The sequence below is a fragment of the Grampus griseus genome (assembly GCF_964374135.1).
Source record: "Grampus griseus genome assembly, chromosome: 7".
Lineage (NCBI taxonomy): Eukaryota > Metazoa > Chordata > Mammalia > Artiodactyla > Delphinidae > Grampus > Grampus griseus.
The window spans coordinates 7823098-7847783 of NC_139001.1; the positions used below are offsets into that span (position 1 = coordinate 7823098).

A 24686-nucleotide genomic window follows, 5' to 3' on the forward strand; every position below is an offset into this window, starting at 1 on the left:
CAACTAGAGAAAGTCCGCGTACAGCAACGAAGACCCAATGCAGCCAAAAATAAAATAAATAAATTTTTAAAAAATTTTTAAATAAACACCATCAGCCAAATGCTTTTACTGTGGCTAAAAATTCTAGGGTACAAAATACATACAACACAATAAATGAATTATAATTCAATAACGGGTCAAGAGTTCATGGAACTTATAAAATGTAAGACTGCAAGTGCTTTGGGCAGCTCCTATATTATAGATATTCTTCCATATATATGTATACGTCCGTATACATACATGAATTTTATCTTTCTTGATTTTTCTCCTATACTAATCCTGGTCCAACTACTTACAAGTACCCTCCAACTCCCTAAAAAAATTCCCCCTGCAATGCATACAGACACATGTGCACATTCTGTGTCCCAATTCACATTAAGGATTCGAGATGATGACCTAAAGAACAAGGAAAGAGGAAGGGAGCAATACCCTTTCCCAATGCAGCTTCTCAGAAACGACAGCTGTCAGTGGAAAGCTTCAAGGCAAAATGGAAGGAAGGAAAATAAAGTGAAAGGTGATTTATTCTTTAATCAAGTTTACACCTCAAAAGGTTATTTGGTACCTCAAAAAAGGTACCAAATAACCCTAAACTGAATGAGTTTAGGGAAGGCATTTAACTTATTAATTCTAAGACAAAAATCATACTGCAAGTGTATAATACTAGGACTGGTTTTTCTTTCCCCAAATGAACTTAGCTAAAGAGACAACTTATTTTCTGCTGAAAGAACAGAATTTTCCTTTCTAATTAGAAACAGCTAAAAAGCACCTCTCACTTTTGCACTTGTTAAAGCAGTTTCCAAATGTTAAGACATTAGTTAAACCTCCTTAGGGTTCCTAAACAAAGAAACAAAAATAGGTTTTGAAAACAAGCCTCCCTGGATCCATTCAGGCCTAACAGATGATATAAACTTTCCATATGTTCCATGAGGGCAGCACACTATCTGTTATATTCTATGACATATATATTCCTTTACCTGGTGCACCACAGATGTCCAAAATAATATTTGCTGAACGAATCATCACATCAACAAGTTAAGAATAAAGGAGACACTAACAGATATATAAGTACCTCCCTGCCTTAATTTATTGTTTAAAAAAACACACCTTTAAACTACTTTTTAAATAATTTAATAATAAAAACTGATACCAATATATTTTCTAAGTTTTTTCAACCTTAACAGAAATAGCTTGAAGATGGAAGTATGAACAAAAACCCAAATTCAAGAATTTTCTGATTTAGGGACTGACTTTTCATCTGTTGCCACACATTGCCCCCTCATGAATTAAATCAATATGCCCTGGCCTGTTTAGAAATGAGTATATGAATAATGAAAAATAAATACTACAGTTTAGTCCACCTTACAAATAATCTATACCTGCAATATACAGTATTTACAAAGGAACTAGAAGAGTGCTTATCACAGAACAGGACTAAAGAAATAGTATCTGCCACTTTTAGCATCATCGTACGGTGGGAGTCATTAATAATAAGCAGCACAAACAATACCCAGAAGAAAACATCAAATACCATTGGAATGTGAACAAAAATAATATAAAGGTTCTATAGTAAGGGATGAAAAACATCTGAAGATTTTTCAATTCAGTAAAACAACAACAACCTTGGGTAACAATTGTGGAGATATAAAGTAAAGGTTCCCAGAGGCTAAAACCTGTGAATCCAGTCTTGAAAGGTGAGCCGGGAAAGAGGGAGAGATATAAGCAGAAAATTGCAAGCAAAGGAAACAATGTGTGTGAAAAGAAAATGCAGGCATGCAGCTACACGGTACTTATTCAAAGACCTCCAGTCTGTGGTGCCTAAAGTCTAAGGGTACACTGAAGGTGGTCCAAGAGGGCAGAGGTCAGGTCATGGTAGGCCTTTATGTCACACGAAGGAATAAGGATGTAATTGGTAACAAAGGGCTAGATGACTCTAGTCTGAGCTAATATTCACTGAGAAATAGGTGAGCTACAGCATCTGGGCCTTGGGGAGAAAAGAGACTATCCTGGAACAATTTATTCTACAACCACACTTATTTAATTCTTTAAACCAAAGGAAAGTAAGATGAAAACAAATAAAAAACCATCTGTAAACAGTAGTGAAGAAACATTACAGAAAACATTTACAATCAACATAGTCCATCTTGGATATTCAGCGGGGATAAATTACATCCAGCTCCCATGTGCAAACAACCAGCAAACCTATCTTGATCCACGGCTGTTTTCTCCTACAATTAAATTTAGTTCTTAAGAAAACAAATTTCTGCTTTGTAAGACCACTAAGTTTAGTGAATTCACCCTGTGCTTTTTAGTCACAAAATTTTACATCAAAATAAGCAATATCAGTCATTTTTCTCATATTGTTTGGAAACACTAAAATTGTTCAAGTATTTATTCCCCACCCACTGTATGTCAGTTATTGGGCAACTGGATACAAGGGAAAGAAAGTGAAAAAATGAAACTCACATTTTAAAAGCACCTACTTGCCAGACACTACTTGAGGTGACTATAGCTCAGAGGCCTCTGAACCTCAGGGTCAATAAGCAAAGGATCTAGAATGTGGACCCCAATCTGACTCAAAAAGCCCATGCTCCTTCCAGTATGCCATAATATAAACATAAATATGACACGATGCTTGCCCCTACCAGGTTAGACTTGGGAGGAATATATGCTTATATTCCTTAAAATGTATAGTTCCCTTTGCCTAAAACATTCTCCTCTCGCCAGAATCTTCTTTTGGCAAACTCTCCTTTTAAACTGAAATTCAAATGTCATCTATTCTAAGAAATTTTAACCAATTTCCTTAGGCAGACCTGTCCCCTCCTCTCCTCTGAGCTCTGGCATCTGTGTGCAAATCTCCTTTAAGTAATACTATGGGTGCTCTGTTTACATACCTGATTTCAGACTGATCTGCAAGTAAATCAAGGGCAGTCAAAAATGTGTTCCCCTTTGCATCTTGGCACTAGCCTAGTGCCAGGCACAAAGTGGCCAATCAAAAACTGTTGGGTAAGGAACGGATGGTGGAAATAACCCAGAGTAGCGCCAGTTTAAACTCTGAGTGTACATAACGGCCTCTGTGGAAGAGAATATAAAGGAAAGACAGCTCAGGGCAGGAGAACGGGAAACGTCTACAACTGGAGGAGGAATAAGAGAAATTTAACTACGAAAGAACAGACCAAGAAGACACACACAAAACCAACTGGGCTCTAGAGCTAATGGGGCATTATTACAAAAAGAGATAGAAATCAATGGTGTTAAATCACTATAGAAAGCCTAAGGAAAATGAAAACTAAGACAGTGACCAATGAAAACTGTGTAAGTCAGTGACGACCATGAAAAGAACATTAGCAGACTACTGAGTCAGAAGCCAAACTGCAGAATCCAGACCACTGCCGACAAAGGGGCAGTGGGTCCAAAAAACCTGGCTGTAGGCTTCCCTGGTGGCACAGTGGTTGAGAGTCTGCCTGCCGATGCAGGGGACACGGGTTCGTGCCCCACTCCGGGAAGATCCCACATGCTGCGGAGCGGCTGGTCCCGTGAGCCATGGCCGCTGAGCCTGCGCGTCCGGAGCCTGTGCTCCGCAACGGGAGAGGCCACAACAGTGTGAGGCCCGCGTACCGGGGGAAAAAAAAAAATTAATCTTACCAAAGTCAAGAAAACATCCAAATAAAAAAAATAATAAAATAATTCCAATTATAAATAACAAATTATTTTGATAATGTGAGTGCTTTATTCATTAAAGAATAATATATCCTTTTGATAAATTTCAAATATAGACATTTAAACAGTTTCAGACTGGTTTTGTTTAAATTTGCCTCTTCTAGTTTTTACCCTTTAAGCTTATATTATTCTTTTTCTTTTCAATACCATCTGATGCAATAGCATGTGATATGACAATGGCATAGGGCAGAAAGAATAATAATAATGCTTAAGTTATTAAAAGCTGTTTCATACTTTGGAGTGTTTCAAGATACAAAATTCTGTACATTAAAATGTTTTTTCAATATTCTGTAAGCTTACTTTTCAAAAAGACTTTTATAACATGCTGCAAACTCCTAGAATCAGGTCTCAATTAGTGATTTAGGAAAAAAAGAAGCCTGCATCATAAAAACATGTATTAAACACAGTGTAAGAGGTAATTCTTCAGGGAAAAAAAATGAATGAAACTGGAGGCTAACAAGGAATGACATGATTGTCTGAACTTAATATAAAAATGATTTCCTAAAAATGTGGGAGAAAGAGAGTTACAGAAAACTTACTGGCATAAAAACAACTCAAGATATAGATTGAAATCTTTTTTTTTTCTTTCTTTTTTCGGTTGCGTTGGGTCTTCGTTGATGCGCGTGCACTTTCTCTAGTTGCAGCGAGAGGGGGCTACTCTTTGTTGCGGTGTGTGGGCTTCTCATGCGGTGGCTTCTCTTGTTGTGGAGCACGGGCTCTAGGCACACGGGCTTCAGTAGTTGTGGCACGTGAGCTCAGTAGTTGTGGCTCGTGGGCTCTAGAGAGCAGGCTCAGTAGTTATGGCACACAGGTTTAGTTGCTCCGCAGCATGTGGGATCTTCCCAGACCAGGGATCAAACCCATGTCCCCTGCATTGGCAGGCAGATTCTTAACCACTGTGCCACCAGGGAAGTCCCGAAATCTTTTTTCAATAAACTAATTAGTACACTTTTTCTAACTACAACTATAAGAATAATCTCTCCATCCTCCATTTGCTAGAGCTAACTGGGGAAGCAGCAGGGGGTATAAGGGGAAGTGCAGAGTCTAATTCTGCTGAAACAAGGAAATCATTACTTCAAACCTCTGAAGCCCCAACAAGTGACACTGCACTCATGACTCTCCTCCAAGATTACCTGTAATCGTGTCATATGTATCTTCCTCCTTTCTCCATAGTGCCAATGTAACTTTTATTTTAAAAGAACAGAAGAGTTAATTCTTTAATCATCCACAACAGTGCTTCTCAAAATTAAATGTTCATACAAATCACTTGGGAATCTTGTTAAAATGCAGATTCTCATTCAGTGGGTCCTGGGGTAGAGCCCGAGATTCTGTAATGTTGCTGGTACACAGACCACACTCTGAGTTGCAAAGATACAGAGTACCCCAAAAGGAATACCACACCCAACACTAAGAATGTACTGAAGAGGACAGACAGAAGGCCCCAAAGGCCCCAAAGGCTGCCAAGGCTCAACCTCTTTACTGTCAACAGACAACAAGATCTCATCCCAAAGTATCTGAGACTAGGATGTTTACAGGCTGAGGACACTCCATCATAGTGTATAACAAACCTCATTCCACCAGTGGTTCCAGGAAAAGAAATAACCATGTACCAAGAATTGCAAAGGTATCCAGCTCATCTTGACATTCACGCAGCAAGATCTGGGTCTTCGAGTCTACAACTGGCCTTTGCCAGTACCCAGTGAGAAGGAGCCCCCAATAAGGCTGACAAGGACTTATCTCCAGCCACTACTTTTCTCCTCTCAGCCTCCACTCCAGCTAATAAACAACTTTTAGGATTTAGAGCAGGCTAGGCTCTCCTTTCCATCAAGTCTCTATTCCCTATTCTTCATATAGTTAAAACTTACTTTCCATTCAGACTTCATTTCTTCCAGAAAGCATTCCTAGATCCTATGCAGCCTAGCAGGACATCCCTATCGTGCACTCCCACAGCACTCCAGGACTTCTTCTACCACTGCTCTCACCAATTCATGTGGCTCTACTAGACTGACTTTCTCAATCCAGGCTCCGCAAGAAAAGTAAGCCCTTATACACTAAGGCATCCATTATACATAATGAATTAACTTCTCTACTTTGAACCTAGAATGGCACTATTTAAGTACCATCTTTGGGAGAATTGAGAGAACAGTTATTCAAGTCGTTTTCTATGTTCTGTGGTTTAGATGCAGAACCGGATCCCGCCTACCTCATTCTATACCACATTCCTAAGGTACGACATGATGCCTGACTCATAGTAAGCACTCAACGAAGGTTTGACAGAGGAGTTGCATGAGTGGACTACCCCTCCCTGACCCTGCCGACAGTCTATATTCTAAACCATTTATCTCCATCGTTTGTTCTATGTCCCAACCTGCTAGAAACCTCCTTGGTTCCTGACCATGAACACACTCCTCATTTGTAGCCTTATACTCATCCCTTTCAACTGATCTTTGTCACTTGCCTCAAACACTGACCTTTACCTGACCTACTACTGTCCTCCTCTACTACATCCTGTACCAATGACAATTTTTACAGCGACACAAATGGGCCTGGTTTGGCACTTAAAAAGGACTTAGTGGAAAACTACTTGTCTTCTCTCTGATCACTTCAAGCACTGATACATACTACCTACTGCTCAAGTAAATGGCAAAAAGGCCTGAAGCATAAGGGCAGAGCCCAGGGACACTGGATGAGAAACTGAATGGAGCTAGAATAAGCAGTAGTAAGGAAACAAAGTAAAGGTGGCCGTGTGCTTCCCATTCAATTTCCCCTGCTTCCAAAAAATACTACTTAGAACTTAATCTGCAAAATCTATTTCTAACCTGATCAAAAATGATCTAAAACTATGGTAAATACATACAGAATTCTTAATAGGCTGCAAGCTTAATGTTCACACATATTATTAAAGAGAAAACTCTAAAGGAAAACAAAACACAGAATCCATGCAAGCTAATTTTCAAGAACCACAAAGATAGAGACTCTAACATTGTCTGATTCAAAATCAAAAGACTCAAGAACTAAAAGCCTGAAATACTGAGACGGAGTCAAAACAGGAAAACTTTTGCCAGCATAGCTGTCCTGCTGTTTAAGGAGGAGAAGCAGGGGTCTGTGTCAAGGCTTCTATAGTTGCTTGGTTGGTTGGGCAGGAGCAAAGTCCTTCATGAGGTCTAATCATGCCTCTAGAAGAGAGGTCGGCAAACTACCACCCACAGGCCAAATCCAGCTGCTTCTGAAGATGAAGTTTTTCTGGAACAGAGCTGCTTTTGTGCTGCACTGGCAGAGTTGAGAAGTCGTGACAGAACCATGTGGCCCACAACGCCTCAAACATTTACTATCTTGTCTTTTACAGAAAGTTTGCCAACTGCTGCCCTGGAAGGTGCCTATGTTCCCCAAAACTGCCATAGGGACATCTCTCTTCTCCTGGCCAACTGTCCCCAATGCATTTGCTTCTAAAACCTGATATGGCTTTCTCTAGAGCACGTCCCTGTTCTACCCTCGGTTCTGTGCTCTGCATTATCGATTCATTCTCTTACCAGCCAGGCCCAACTTCTTTTAGCGTTAAATCCAGTTCTCTGTACGTTGTTCTCAAATTTGAACTTTTAATCTATGTCATGATTTTACTAATTAAATTTTAAGTAACTTGGTGTATTTCAGAAATCTTTCATAAAAATAGACTACTTTTTGAGATGGGCAAGAAGACTCTCCATCTCAAGCTCGGCGTCTAGGAAATCTGACTTAAGATACTACATTTAGGGACTTCCCTGGTGGCGCAGTGGTTAAGAATCCGCCTGCCAATGCAGAGGACATGGGTTTGAGCCCTGGTCTGGGAAGATCTCACATGCCGCGGAGCAACTAAGCCTGTGTGCCACAACTACGGAGCCTGCACTCTAGAGCCTGCGAGCCAAAACTACTGAGTCCACGTGCCACAACTACTGAAACCAGCGTGCCTAGAGCCCGCGCTCCGCAACGAGAAGCCACCGCAATGAGAAGCCCACGCACCGCAACGAAGAGTAGCCCCCACTCGCTGCAACTAGAGAAAGCCCGCATGCAGCAAAGAAGACCCAACACAACCAAAAATAAATAAATAAATTGATTTTTTTTTTTTAAAAAAAAGGTACTACATTTAAGTCAAGTTTTTCTCATACCCAAACAACCATCACCATCATCTTTGTGTCTTCTCACTACCCTTTCATGGCCTCCTTCATGCCCCGCTTCACTCACTGGGATTTGGTTTCTGCCGTTCCTTTTCTTTCCTACTAAAACTGCTCTGAGCAGTGTCACAGATGGCTCCATGTTAGCCAAATCTAACTTCTCAGCAAAATTCCTCACTGGGTCTGTCAACAACATGGCACTGCTGACTACTTCCTCCTCATTCAAATGCTCCCTTGTCTTGGTTCCCAGCCTAACATTCTCTCCTGGTTTTCCTCCTTCCTCTCTGGCCACCACTTCTCAGTCTCCTTTACTGGATCCTCTTCCTCTCCATGCCCATTAAGTGTTGGTGTTCCTCAGACTCCATCCTCAGTGGCCATATCTCTCCATAAATCATCCCCAGACAGTTTATTCAAGTGCCACTGAGGTTACCAAAATCTCTACCTCTGGCCAAGATCTCACTCCTGAACTCCCAATGCTAACATCCAGCTGCCTCCCAGCTCTATATACCTATATGTCTTCAGGCCTCACAAACTCATTGTGTCCAAACAAACCCATCATATGTCCCTGCTCCCCTTCCTAACTTAGCAAATGGTGCCATCAACCCCTCAATTACCTGAGCCTGAAATGTAGGAGTCATCCTGCCTTCTTCCTTCTCCCTTGCCTACTACATCCAATCACCATGTTCTATCTTATTAAATAGTCTTTAAATTCATCTCCTTACAATCCACATGGCCACTGTGACTCTTATCATCACTCACTGAGACTCTCTTAAGTAACTTTCTTATCAATCTCCCACCAATTTTACCCCTTTCCTTTATGTTTTTTAATTAATTAATTTATTTTTTTTTTGGCTGCATTGGGTCTTCGTTGTTGTGCAGGCTTTCTCTAGTTGCGGCGAGCAGGGGCTACTCTTCATTGCAGTGCGCGGGCTTCTTGTGGTGGTGGCTTCTCTTGTTGCAGAGCACGGGCTCTAGACACACAGGCTTCAGTAGCTGTGGTGCTGAGGCTCAGTAGTTGTGGCTCACGGGCTCTAGAGTGCAGGCTCAGTAGTTGTGGCGCACGGGTTTAGTTGCTCCACGGCATGTGGGATCTTCCCGGACCAGGGCTCCAACCTGCGACCCCTGCGTTGGCAGGCAGATTCTTAACCACTGTGCCACCAGGGAAGTCCCTACCCCTTTCCTTTAAATTCTCTACCCTACCACCAAAATGATATTCTACTATGCAAATCTGACTACATCACCCCTCCTCAAAATTCTTCAAAGGCTCCCCCATACCTACATGATAACGGCAGAACTCCTTTACACAGTATGTAGACATTTCACGATGTGAACCTCCCGACCTGCCATTTACCAGTCCGGCCTCATCTCCTGCCACTTTATATCCCTATCTTGCATTTCAAGCTCCAAAATACTAAAATATCTATAGTTTTCCAAATCTACCATTTTCCTCTCCCTAGTTGCCTAAATTCATAAGACAATTATGTATATGCCCTAAATCATGACTAGTTTCTATAAAACATAGGATAATATATAGCTATTGAAAAATTTTTAATAAAAAATGAAAATTTTAACAATAGCAGTAGCAAGCAACAATATCAAAATACTACTGCTAATGATAAACTCTTTATGGTTTATAAATATTATCAAATAAATACCAGTACACTTCCTTAAAACTTCCTTGCCTTTCACTTACAAAAATTACACCATTAGCTTAATTTGAAGATCAACAAATTTACTTTATATTACACACTGTACTTTAAAGCAAGAGTTACATAACTAAGGGTGATCTTAAAGACCATCTAGATCATTTTCAGGTATTTCTGAATTCTTTTTTCATTAGTGGTGATGTATTTATAGTAAATAATATAGAAATTTTTGCCTGATCTCCCTAATGACCAGTGGCATACACTTTTCAGATGGCTGGTCAGGAATGCAAAGTACAATGAATCTAATTAATCCAGTGTGATAGTCATCCGTGCAGTTCACCAGATATTTCCTGCTATCCCTACTTGCAGACAATTTGTAGAACTGTACTTCTTGGCCCTCTTGTGGTTGAGTAGGGCCAGGTGACTCATTCTGGCCAATGAGTTGTGAACAGAACTGATGAAGTCGCTTTGGGACAAAGGCATTTTAAATGTGGCCCCTCCAGGGCTCTGTTTCCTTCTGCCACAGAAAAGGGGAGTACTCCTGATGGCAGCTGTTCCATTCAGCCTGGGCTCTGGAGTGATGATCATTGAAAACAAAACCCTAGATGAGCTTGATGGGCAAAGGGCATGAGTAAGAAATAAACCACATCATTCCACAGTATAATCTTGCCTACCATACAACTGTCTAGCAATTTCCTCAAAGGAATGCATACTGAGATATCAACATTTTATGTCAACATTTTATGTCTGCTATGAGCAAATGTTATCAGTGGTAAATTCAAGAGCTGGGAATAGTAAACTTGAGTCATTATTATGATATTGGCCTAACTGTAACCCTCAGTCCTCATTTCAAAGAATAGTGGTAATATCTGACATTTCTTGAGCATTTATAATATGCCAGTATTGCTTTAAGTACTTTACCTATATTAACTCATTCCTTACAATGAATGTGAATTTCACCAAACCATCTCCATGGAGTTAAGGAGGAATGAATTAGTTTTCTAGCAAATAATCCTGAAATATTAATTGGGAGTTTCCCAGCACAAATAAGCTACTCTATCCTTAAATGATACATTCCTTATTTCAGACATTTCAATTTGAATTACAGAGATCTGAAGGCATGTTTAAAGCAGGCAAGAACCTGATGTATTTGATCCTAGAGCTGGCAATAAAGAAGAAGAAAAGATGATTGTTAAAAATAGGTTTGTGTATATAACAATTTTGGGAAAATCTGATCATGGTAGTAGATATACCTTACCTACCATACTGTTATGGGTGGAGGCTCCAAAGACCTTGCCCTCCAAGATTAAGTACCTTCCAAGTCTTTTTTGGGCCTGCCATGCAGGCCAAGAAACCAAACAGTTCTAAGAAATCCAAATTCCACTGGAATTGAGAGCAATCCAAAATGATAGTGGTTATATAAGAGATTGGATTAAATATAATCTAGTATGATGGGTGCATATTTAAAGAAGAACTTGGAAGACAAAACTTTAAAACAATCATTTGAAGGAAAAGTTAGTTGTCAAAGGAAACAATTTACTGTACTAGACCAATTTCATGTGACCATAAGAAGGTTTGGAATAGCCTTTGAAAGTTAGGGATTAAATGTGCACTTTGATTTTTGTTTGTTTAATTTAGAACAAGAGTAGTTACTCCTATCAGCACTTCCTTTATTCTTTTAAACTCAAGTTCTTTCTGTGCTAATCTCTTCCAAAATGTCCATCCATACTTCTATTATTCCCTTGCTGAAGTATTAGCATTCTGCATAAAAATAAGTTTTCTTAGGAACTGTACAATAGACATGTTAGAAAACATAGAATAATTGCCTTGCTTTTCCATCCTTCTTAATTCATGTATAAACTTTACTCTGTTGTAAATTAAGTAAAATAATCCTGTCCCAAGAGAAATTTAGACTTAGCTAACAAAGTGCTTGGTTGATTTATTCCCAAGTACAATGCAGGTATTCAACAAATACCTGGGTGATAAATGAATAACATTATAATTTTCCATTGGGTATCCATATATCAAATATATTCCAGTCTGTCTTACTATATTTTAAATATTCAGACAGAAGAATATAGAAGCTAAGTTCCAATGAGAAGAAATTTCACTTGAAATCCACTCCTGACTCTTCAGCTAGTCAGCTTCTGTTTCACAGTTTCACCTGATTTTAATTTTAATACGCTCTTATCAGCTTCCTGTACTCTGATTTTCTCTGGGCCACTCACTATGGCTGCATCAACTAAGCTACTCACCCTAGTTTCCAATCAAGCAAAGAAGTTAATATTTAAACAGCTTTGGCTCCTCTTATCAGAGGGCTTAGCTTTAACCCAACCCCCAGATCCAAGATACCAGAGCTGAATTCTGGGTTCCCAAATCTCCTTTGGTACAGCCAAAGAAGGCCCAGAGTTCTGGCTTTCAAGGTTGGTCTTCTGCTTTGGTTCTTGCTCCCAGTACCACTCTAGCCAATTCTCCTAGCTCAGGGATTAAATCCTATCCTTGACTCCCAGCCTAGTGGCTGCCTCCAACAGTCTGTTTGTAATAAGATGGTCTCACATCTCTGGAATTAGAACCCTGTCCCAAAGTCCCAGAAGAAGGCACCCTCTATATGACAAATGCCTACCTGCCTTCTGAATACTTGTGTCACATGTCCCATGAATTTGAGATCTGCTGCCAACAAGCCAGAATGGCATCTGAGTCTATAACCTCTTTGATTCTATGTCTCGTCCAGCGGGCTGTAGCTCATGGTTTCACTTTATAATTGGGTTAGCTCTCTCGGTTTCGATCTATTATGTAGGGCAGATGTCTGGTAAGACACATTCCCAATACTTGCCTCCCTAATGCCCTGGGGTAGCTTTCATATCTCTCTAGCCTTAGGATACAACCACTCAGTTCACTCGAATTCTAATTAATTGTTTCTAAATTGTTTGTCTTCTAAGAATAATACTGGGAGCTACTAAGTAAAAGATTTTAAAATTCTTTTAAAAATTAAAAATATATATAGATATATATAAAGCTACTAAGTAAAAGATTTTTTTAATTTTTTAAAAATTAACTGAAATACTAGATCAAGACCAGTAAAACTCATAATAAAAAGATACTATATGCTGCTTAAAAAAAAAAAAAAGAATACTGGGCCTTTCGTCGTTTCAATTGATAAAGTCATCTTCTTTACCCATGATGGCAACTCAGGATACTGCCTAATGCTAAATCATGTATTATTATTTTCTGGATTTATGTTGATTTTTATGATACCTGACAATATCTATCTCCAGATCAAATAACTCTCTCCTTTGCACCTCTGGAATAACAAATAGCAATGAGGTCATGACATGAAGAGATGTGAATTTGAATCCCAACACTGTCACTCCCTAGTTGTATTTATTTGTTCCCTAAATAAGTAGTATGCTTAAGCTAAACCGCAGGTTTCCCATTCACGAAACTGGGATAGAGAAAAAAGCAGACTAAAGAATGGTGTGAGGCACTAAATACAGTTCCTGGTACACAGTTAGCACTAAAAAGTTAGCAATCAGCAGCAGCATCCAGAGTCTACATACACTTAATTGCAATGTACTATAGTATTTGATTTTTAAGAGAAGAAAAATAATAGGATGAATTTATTATAGTTTAAAAAAAGATAAAGGACAAGGTTGTTGATGATTATGGAAGATGAACTTGGTGGGAAAAAGAAAAGAAAATGGAAGAGGTGGGGCTAAGATCAAATACATGACAATTAGACGAGTTTACAAAGAGCAGGATACTGTGAGCTTCAGTAAAAGGGGGTCAGGATGTTAGTCTTCCTAGAGGGGGGGATCTTGGTAACAATTAGCAATTTCCTGCTTATGCCAGTGTCTAAGAGAGCTGGTTGAGGGGCTGCAGCACTCAGCCAACTGCATGGCAGAAAGACAGACCCTTACTTCATATGTTCCTCCCTGAAAGTGGAAATTTTCACCACCCTCTCCTGCCAAATAATTCTCAGCCCTAAACAAATCATTCTCATCCTAAAACAAAACCAAACCTCTCTTCTTCTCCATTCCCATCTTCCAAACCATAGTTCAAATGGAACCCCTTCTATGAAACCTTCCCAAATTCTCTCAGTTTAGTGCTCGCATAACAACATGTATTTCTCTATCGTACAAACCATACAACTGTTCCCATCCCTCTTCCAACCAGCCTACAAGCACCTTAAGAGCAAAGCATGTGACCTATTTGAGTTTGTACCTCCATCATCTAGCACAGGGCAGGAGGGGTGGAGGATGAAAAGCCACCAGGTACCCTGAACTGTTCCAGGCAGAATCATCAAGATCAATGGCTTCTAACCATTTGGGGACACATCCATCCACGCTGAAAACCTGAGGAAAGCCACAAACCCTCAGGCTATAAAAATACATACACACACCCTCACAGAAAAAAAAAAAAGAGCAAAAAAAACAAACATAAGGAAAGGAAAGAACATTAAGCTAAGTCAAGACATATGGATTCTACTCCGTTTCCCAAAACTCCAAGTTCTCAAACAAGTCGCTTAATTTCCAAATTGACAAAGTAAAGAAACTATCATTCGCCTCAAGAATCCTTCATTAAATGACTGTAATAAAAATTACATATAAATACTAAAAGCATGGAGGAATTCTGAAATTATAATTGTTATATAAGAGCAAATTATTTTTTATTATTGCCTCACAGCTTGATACTTCTACAGCTATCTATTTTGCCAAAAAACATGCTGTGAAATAAATTGACTATTTACTACTATAGCTAAAAGAACTGTTGTTTACATACCCAAGAGGGGTGAGCGCAACAAGAATAGAGAAGCAAAGATGAATAATCCAATTAATTCGCATTTGCTCACACCATTGACAACAGATTCCTTTGATAACAATATGCTTTTGTACTAACAAACCTGTAATACAATTGGCCAGTATGCTTTGAGATGTTTATATTCTACATGTCAGGGATTCTTGATGACAGTCTGAATATTCTCTTCTCCCTAGTTTGACCCTGTCACCAACAACTGTCACAGGTGGGCTATAGCCGACAGAGCTCCCCTCTTCAGAATGGGAAGCTGTGAAATACTTATTCCAATGAGGCCTAAGAGACATACTTAATGGGGCTGATTTTAATATAAAAAGCAGTTGTCAGGCAGCCACTGTGAACACCTTTAGGAACTCCACAGAAACGGAACAAGTATGGAACCTTGAGCCACTCTACATTTCAAATCTTCTGAAAGCCGAAGAGGGCCTATATACATACCAAGGCAGCCCCTCTGTCATCACCCCGACTCTACTTCTACCAGCAACACAAAGGGTAGGGTTCTCCTTGCCAGTCTAGGCCTTTCTCTATATCCATTCCAATCCTTGCTCAAAAGGATGTCATTAATAATAAGAGGCTCAGGATCCAGTCTCTCAGGGGGACATCATGGCCCAGCCACAAGTGTTAAGGTTCACATTTCTTCCTCAACTATCTTCCCACCAACCAAGTCTCAGATCCTGGGCCCAGAGAGTTCATCCCCAAGTTCCCTAGCTGCTCCTTTCTTCTCTTCTCCTGATTCGCATATTATAGGCTTGTTATTCAAAGGATGGTTCCAGAACCCGTAGCACCAATGTTGACTAGGGACTTGTTAGAAATGCACGATTTGGGGCACCACCTCAGATCTACTAAATTATACTTTGCATTGCAACAAAGTCCCCAGGTGAATCGTTTGCAAGTTAGAGACAAGCACTGGCCCATAGGATTGGCCTCAATTCTAATGAGGTATCCTCACATCCATCTTTCTCTGACAAAAAACAGCTACTCTCAGCTTTGTTCTGCACACCTCCTTCATGAATATCACCTCCTCTCCAGACTCCTCAATACTAATACTAATACTGGTCTTCTGAGTCCCTCTATTTCCCTCTACCCATCTGCCTAGAAACCCCAGCACTGCCCATTCCTGTACAGGACAGTGACTGCTATGATTCTTGATGAGGTGCCTGGCCCACCTGCCAGTAGCTCTGATGGAAGTCTCCAAAACCAAGTGGGCTCCAAAGTTCCTTTTTCTGTGCTGATTCAGGAGTCTTAGGCATTGGTAAGAAAACCATCAGAGGCTTTTCTACAATTAAGCTCTAGCACCATTTCTGAGGTCCCAGCCAATACCCAGCACCCAAGATTTAGGGACTTAGCCTACTTTTCTTTTGACTTGAAAGATGCCATGGTCCACTCTAGCCTCTGCAATATTTCTCTCCACAAGACTGACTATTAAAGAGATTCAGATTGGACAACACAGAGGATAAACAGGGACTCTTTACATTTTAAGAAGTGTACTGCTCGCGACTTCGCTGGCAGCCCAGTAGTTAAGACTTTGCCTTCCAATGCAGGGGGTGCAGGTTCGAGCCCTGGGTGGGGAGCTAAGATCCCACATTCCTCATGGCCAAAAAACCAAAACATAATACAGAAGCAATATTGTAACAAATTCAATAAAGACTTTAAAACTGGTCCACATCAAAAAAATCTTAAAAAAAAAAAAAGTGTACTGCTAACTGGAAAGTTGTTTTTACACTTGGGGGAATGCAGAAATAATATAGGCAGAACATTACAAATCACAGCTAAAAGGATTTCATCCAAAGTTCCTGACTCTAGCCTCTTTGGTCTGGGCTTCCTATGCTTAATCCTGAGAACATATTTCACTAAACATCCTACTCCTCCTTGCTTAAGGGCTAGGATTTTGTTTGGAATTATGCTTAATCTACAGATCAATTTGAATAGAATTGGCAGTTTAACAATACTGAGTCTTTTAATTCATGAACACAGTATTTCTCACCATTTACTGAGGCCTTATTTAATTTCTCTCAATAATGTTTTATAGTCTTACACACCTTTGGTCACATTTAACCCTAAGTATTTCATATTTTTCATCCTATTAAAAATGGTACTTTAAGAAAGTTTTCAACTTCTAATTTTTCATTGCTACTATATAGAAATACAATGGGTTTTTGTATATCAGCCTCTGTCCTTCAGCCTTGCTAAGCTCACTTATTAGTTCTAGTAGCTTTTCTTGTAAATTCCTTAGGTTTTTATACATAGAAGATCACACAGTCTGAGAATAAGGAAGGTTTTCCTTCATCCTTTCCGATCTAAATGTTTTTTTCTATTGCTTTATCATACTGACTAGAATCTCCAGTATGATGTTGAATAAAAGGAATGAGAAGGGACAGTCTTACCTCATTCCCAATAGTAGAAAAAAAAATTCACTCTTTCACCATTAAGAATAATGTTAGTTATAAGTATCTCCTAGGTATTCTTCATCAGACTGAAGAAGTCCTCTTCTATTGCTAGTCTACTATGAGTTTTTATCATGAATGGTTGTGGACTTCTGTCAAATATATTTTCTGCATCTATCAAAATGATGGCATTTGATTTAAATATGGGGTTAACTTTAGCCTGTTAATATGGTGAATTACACCAAACTGCTTTTCAGATATTAAACCAGCCTTGCACTCCTGAGATAAACCCCACTTGCTCATGTTGTATTAGCCTTTTAATACATTGCTGGATTTTATTTGTTAATATTTTGTTGAGGACTTTTTCACCCATGTTTGTGAGGAGTACTGGTCTGTAGCTTTCTTTTCTTAAAATGTCCATTCCTGGTTTTGGTATTAGGGCAATGCTGGCCTCATAGAATGAGTTGGAAAAGGTATCCTTCTCTTGTTTTTCCTGTAAGCGTTTTTGTAAAATCAGGACTATTTCTTCCTTAAATGTTTAGTGGAATTCATCAGTAAGTGAAACCATCTAGGCTCCATATACTTTCAAGATCTCTATTAAAATGTTTAAAAAGAAATTAAGGGCTTCCCTAGTGGCACAGCGGTTGGGAGTCCACCTGCTGATGCAGGGGACGCAGGTTCGTGCCCTGGTCCGGGAAGATCCCACATGCCGTGGAGCAGCTGGGCCCGTGAACCATGGCTGCTGAGCCTGCGCGTCCGGAGCCTGTGCTCCGCAACGGGAGAGGCCACGACAGTGAGAGGCCCGCGTACCGCAAAAAAAAAAAAAAAAGAAATTAACACTTAACACAGCCATTCCATTAACTCTTTAACCAGTCAATACCTCATACCTGCTCTGGTCAGCTCTAGATCCATCTGTCTTGCTAAACACTCTTCTATTTCTTTCTAGTCTATCCATTCTCACCCCTTAAGTAGAAGGGATCCATCATCTTTTCTGTTCCTTGGCTTATCTTTACTATAATGCTGCCTATTTACTCTCTCTATGACCTCTAGGAATACTTCCTTTGGTTTGACCAGACCCTAATGCATTCTTCCTGTCATCTTAAACCCAGTCAACACTGCTAGATGATGCTTTCAGGAAAAGAGGAAATGACCTAAATCAACCTATGTTCCTAGGACCTGGAGCCAACCCTTAGCTGTGTTTTCAAGACTCAAGTAAGGAGACTATCCACAATTGTCAGCAACTAGGGATGGGAGTTGGGGGGAGGTGAAGAGGTAGATATGGACTAGGATAATTCACTCTTGTAAAACACTCTGCACTTAACTTCGCAGCATTAATCAAAATTTTCCTTAAATTTGTGTAAGTGTGAGTAGCATCTGTCTCTTCCTACCTGCACTCCCTACCAGACTAAAAGCTCCATGAGGGCAACAACTATGTCCATCTTGAGCATTAATGATTTCCGTGCACCCTACAAATTCCTGACACATAGGTCTTACTCAATTACTATAGCCCTATCAGATAAAAAGAAGAATTTAGTTTCTGCCTCAACAAAGCTCTGAGATAAGGTAGTACTTCCCACATTTCTGGAAAAAATTAATAATAAAAACTTGAGCTGCTACCATGGGTCAGGCACTATTCTAAGATTTCTCCATATATTCTCATTTAATCCTATGACAAACCTACGAAGTAGGTACTATGATTATTCTCATTCTACAGATGAGGTATTTGAAGCACAGAGAGGCTGTATAATTCACCCAAGGTTATACAGATGACTGGCAAAGATGAGCTTCAAACCCAAGTAGCCTAGCCTAAAAGTCCACTCTATTAATCACTCTGCTGTAATACCTCTCACTGAAGAGGATACCAGATTCTTGAGTAGCAATAAATTGAGCCAAATAAAATAAAAGATATGATATAAAGAATACTAGGGGGACTTCCCTGGTGGCACAGTGCTTGGGAGTCTGCCTGCCGGTGCAGGGGACGCAGGTTCGAGCCCTGGTCTGGGAGGATCCCACGTGGCACAGAGCAGCTGGGCCCATATGCCTCAACTACTAAGCCTGCATTCTGGGGCCCACAAGCCACAACTACTGAAGCCCACGCGCCTAGAGCCCATGCTCAGCAACAAGAGAAGCCACCGCAATGAGAAGCCCGCGCACAGCAACGAAGAATAAACCTCACGCACCGCAACTAGAGAAAGCCCGCACACAGGAATGAAGACCCAACGCAGCCAAAAATAAATAAATAAATGAAAAAAAAAAGAATACTAGGAATCATGCAGCTCAATATTAAAAAAACAAACAACCTAATCAAAAAATGGGCAGAAGACCTAAATAGACATTTCTCCAAAGAAGACATACAGATGGCCAAGAGGCACATGAAAAGATGCTCAACATCACTAATTATTAGAGAAATGCAAATCAAAACTACAATGAGGTATCACCTCACACCGGTTAGAATGGGCATCATCAGAAAATCTACAAACAACAAATGCTGGAGAGGGTGTGGAGAAAAGGGAACCCTCTTGCACTGTTGATGGGAATGTAAATTGATACAGCCACTATGGAGAACAATATGGAGGTTCCTTAAAAAACTAAAAGTAGAATTACCATATGACCCAGCAATCCCACTACTGGGCAAATACTCAGAGAAAACCATAATTCAAAAAGACACATGCACCCCAGTGTTCACTGCAGCACTATTTACAATAGCCAGCTCATGGAAGCAACCTAAATGCCCATCAACAGATAAATGGATAAAGAAGATGTGGTACATATATACAATGGAATATTACTCAGCCATAAAAAGGAATGAAATTGGGTCATTTTGTAGAGATGTGGATGGACCTAGAGTCTGTCATACAGAGTGAAGTAAGTCAGAAAGAGAAAAACAAACATCGTATATTAACGCATATATGTGGAACCTAGAAAAATGGTACAGATGAACCAGGTTGCAAGGCAGAAATAGAGACACAGATGTAGAGAACAAACGTATGGATACCACAGGGGGAAAGAGGGCGGGGGTGGGGGTAGGTGGTGGTGGTGGGATGAATTGGGAGATTGGGATTGACGTATATACACTAATATGTATAAAACAGATCATAAGAAACTGCTGTATAAATAAAATAAAATAAAATTCAAAAAAAGAAAAGAATACTAGGAAGAAAAATTCAGACTTAGATATACAAGTTACCAGTTTTATTTGACAATTCAAAGAAACTGTTGCTATGAATCATTCTAGTGCCTGATCCTTATTTAAAACAATAGTCAAAACAAAACCAAATCTTCCTTTTCAGTTGACAGACACAGATGGAGACTAAAACCCAGAATATTCTCATGTTAAAAACATTTTCGTCTGCTACCAAATTTCTGTTTTATAAAAATACACCGTCTATTTTTATCTGCCACGAGAAGTCCAATTACCAAACTGGACATCACAGAACTAGATATGTGTTGCCTGGGTTCTCCAGGAGAGGCAGCAGGAATATGTGAAGACTGCACCATCCTTATGGCTTTGTCTTTCTAGTTCTCCCAGCATTAAATGTGGGATATTAATACGTATCAGGTTTGAATGTCCCCTGCAAGCTTTTTTTCTATCCTAAAAATTACCAGAAACCAATGCAAAGCATGTGACAGGGAAGACAGATCATAGGGGAGGGAACAAGGTGAACCGAAATCATTAAATGTCTGCGCACCCAATGCTTCTATGTCCCAAGAATTCTGTGGTCTGCTTCTGAGGCAACCAAGGGCCTTAGGGGTCTGTGACTGTTTCAGTTAATGATGTCTCACTGATGCACTACTGCAAAAGGCCCTGAGAAGTCTACAGTTATAAAAGGAAAATTTAACTCACCTTCCACTGCTCCTCTGGAAGCAGATTCACAACCACCAGGTCCCCATTCAAGGCTCTATTACGAGCAACAACCCCATCAATAAAAATGTCTCGATCACCATCCTAGGTTGGAGAAGGAAATAAAGTAGTCAGTTTACCAAGGCTTGGAACCAAAAGTTACTTCCTTGGTTTGAAAACTGTAGACTCTACAATCTGTCCACTGAGTTAACAGGAACACTAGTATTTAACCACAAACAGACCTAGAGGAAGCTCAGGCTCTTTGGAACTAACAGAAATGGTGATGAACACAGAAGAACAGGTTAACATAATACTAAAAAATCACCAAATAAGAGAAGATCTACTGTAGACAGGCCAAACCAAACAAACAAAAATACATAAAGCAGAAAACGAGGAGCTTCTCTGGTGGCGCAGTGGTTGAGAGTCTGCCCGCCGATGCAGGGGACACGGGTTCGTGCCCCAGCCCGGGAGGATCCCACATGCCGTGGAGCGGCTGGGCCCGTGAGCCATGGCCACTGATCCTGCGCGTCCGGAGCCTGTGCTCTGCAGCAGGAGCGGCCGCAGCAGTGAGAGGCCCGCCTACCGCAAAAAAAAAAAAAAAGGAAGAAAACGAGGACTGCATGCTTTCATAACTGAAATGAGAAAGAAGTAAGTTACCCTTTTTTGTTTTAAATAAAATAAAGCATGATGGTACCTTTTGTACATGACTGAATTTTTGTAAGGGAAAGGTAAAAAGTAGACAATTTGCAAGAAAACACAAGAACAACAACACATTGATATAATCCCCAAAGAAAACCAACCAAGGGCAGGAGCAACAACCAGCTCCAGAAGTTGGGTTCTCTAGGAGAAAACCAGCAAAGTCACACTCCCCCCAAAGAAGTGGCAGAGAGAGCAATGTGGTTTGTTTGTTTGTTTTCTAACTGAAGTATAGTTGATTTACAATACCGTGTTAGTTTCAGGTGTGCAGCATAGTGATTCAGTTATTTTTTTTCAGATTATATTCCATTATAGGTTATTACAAGATATTGAATATAATTCTCTGTACTATACAGTAAATCTTGTTTGCTTATCTATTTTATGTATAGTAGTTTGTATCTGTTAATTCCATATTCCTTAACTGTCCCTCTCCAGCCTCTGGTAAACATAAATTTGTTTCTATGTCTGTGAGTCTGTTATATATAGATTCATTTGTATTATTTTTTAGAATCCATATATAAGTGATACCATATAGTATTTTTCTTTCTGTCTGTCTCTGTCTTCACTAACCATTATATTCTCTGGGTCCATCCATGTTGCTGCAAATGGCAGTATTTCACTCTTTTGTATGTCTGAGTAATATTCCAATGTATATATACCACATCTTCTTAAGCCAATCGTCTGTTGATCAGCACCTGGGTTGTTTTCATGTCTTGGCTATTGAACCCAGGTCCACAGCAGTGAAAGCCCGAGTCTTAAGTTAGCACCTGGGTTGCTTTCATGTCTTGGCTATTGAACCCAGGTCCACAGCAGTGAAAGCCTGAGTCTTAATCACTGGGACACCAGGGAATTCCCCTCAAGCACATACTTAAAAACAATCCACCTGAAGCAGTGTAGCCCCAGTGAACTCCCCAGGTATCGACTGCCAAACTTAATTAGTTGCCAGAGTCTTCTTATTAAGCCAAATTACTTTGCAAAAATAATTAAATGGAAAAGGTAGCTAAGAAAAGCATGACTTCAGCAATAAGTTTCCATGAAAAAATTAAACATTTTCAAAATGTTTCACCAACAAACATGCAAAGATGTGGATGGACCTAGAGACTGTCATACAGAATGAAGTGAGAAAGAGAAAAACAAACATACATTTTGTTTATACATTATATTTGTATATATATATATTATGTGTATATATATATGTATATATATATATACAAATATATATTATATTTGTTTATACAAATATACATGTATATTTGTTTATACATTTTGTTTATACATTATATTTGTATATATATATTATGTATATATATATGTATATATATATATACAAATATATATTATATTTGTTTATACATTATACATATATAACACATATATGTGGAATCTAGAAAAAATGGTACAGATGAACGGTTTGCAAGGCAGAAATAGAGACACAGCTGTAGAGAACAAACGTATGGACACCAAGGGGGGAAAGGGGGGAAGGGGAGGGGGGCGGTGGTGGTGGGATGAATTGGGAGATTGGAATTGACATATATACACTAATATGCATAAAATAGATAACTAATAAGAACCTGCTGTAAAAAAATAAATAAATAAAATACATATATGCAAAAAAACAAACAAACATGTACTCTCATCCTTTCACCCTTCCAAGAGTTTATATTATGTGCTGCTTTTCAGAGGATAAGAGAGAAGTAAAATGTTAATTTTTCTCAAAGGAGGTAACAGCAAACTGGCTTGGAAAGCCACCACTCAAACTTTTCTACTAGAGACAGTTGATGTTACGCTCAACAGACTGCAGGTGATTACTATGATATTTTAAATAAAGATAAAATTAACACTGCAAATTCACCACCACACTCACAGAATGGGATTTCATATACTCAGTACTTTTTTTACAGTTTCCAATTACAAACCATTAGAGATCTTTAGAACAGTCTTTCTGTTCAATTTCCAATTTAGCCACAGGCTAGCAGCTGTGGCCTGCACACTTTGCCAAACCTGACCCACCCTAGTCCCTAAGGAATAGCTACCGTGCCAGTCACAAAGACGGTTCATGATAAGCTTCTCAGAGAAATAAGAAGAGGCAACCAGTAAATAAAGAGCGAACAACTGAAGTGTGGCACAACATCATCAACTGCCTTCTGCAATTTATAAAGTAATGGGATCTCTCCGACTTCTCTACAATGAAAATAAAGCTGTCTAGAGGTCATCCGATCCCATCATCATGTGTCAAAACGTATGCAATCAGATGCCTCTTTCGGAAGCAGCTACACCACTCTTAGCTTAGAGAGTTAAGAGGGTAAGATGCTGGTACTGTCATGTTTCTATCCCAAGAAACGAAGAGAAGCAGGGCTGAATTGAACCTCGAACAATACACAAATCTATAGATACTGAATCACAACTCAGCTCTTACTTGATTCATTCAGAAGCCTGCATCTATTGCAGCATCTCTTATTTTAAAGATACTTGAGGCCAGAAACTATCAAACTCTTAGAGGAAAACATAGGCAGAACACTCTATGACATAAATCACAGCAAGATCCTTTTTGACCCACCTCTTAGAGAAATGGAAATAAAGACAAAAATAAACAAATGGGACCTAATGAAACTTCAAAGCTTTTGCACAGCCAAGGAAACCATAAACAAGACCAAAAGACAACCCTCAGAATGGGAGAAAATATTTGCAAATGAAGCAACTGACAAAGGATTAATCTCTAAAATTTATAAGCAGCTCATTCAGCTCAATAACAAAAAAGCAAACAACCCAATCCAAAAATGGGCAGAAGACCTAAATAGACATTTCTCCAAAGAAGATATACAGATGCCAACAAACACATGAAAGAATGCTCAACATCATTAATCATTAGAGAAATGCAAATCAAAACTACAATGAGATATCATCTCACACCAGTCAGAATGGCCATCATCAAAAAATCTAGAAACAATAAATGCTGGAGAGGGTGTGGAGAAAAGGGAACACTCTTGCACTGCTGGTGGGAATGTGAATTGGTACAGCCACTATGGAGAACAGTATGGAGGTTCCTTAAAAAACTAAAAATAGAACTACCATATGACCCAGCAATCCCACTACTGGGCATATACCCTGAGAAAACCGAAATTCAAAAAGAGTCATGTACCAAAATGTTCATTGCAGCTCTATTTACAATAGCCCAGAGATGGAAACAACCTAAGTGTCCATCATTGGATGAATGGATAAAGAAGATGTGGCACATATATACAATGGAATATTACTCAGCCATAAAAAGAAACGAAATTGCGCTATTTGTAATGAGGTGGATAGACCTAGAGTCTGTCATACAGAGTGAAGTAATTCAGAAAGAGAAAGACAAATACCATATGCTAACACACATATATGGAATTTAAGGGAAAAAATGTCATGA

The 24686-nt window shown here is 39.4% G+C and overlaps 1 protein-coding gene across 5 annotated transcripts in view; it reads right to left on the bottom strand.

Annotated features, from left to right (window-relative positions):
- Positions 1 to 24686, bottom strand: part of DIS3L2 (DIS3 like 3'-5' exoribonuclease 2) — a 374067-nt gene that overhangs the window by 279781 nt on the left and 69600 nt on the right. For all 5 annotated transcript variants that reach the window (XM_082658674.1, XM_082658675.1, XM_082658676.1 and 2 more), the window contains exon 5: positions 20591 to 20692. In XM_082658674.1, coding sequence (XP_082514800.1) covers positions 20591 to 20692 — 102 coding nt within the window. The remainder of the gene's footprint in view (positions 1 to 20590; positions 20693 to 24686) is intronic.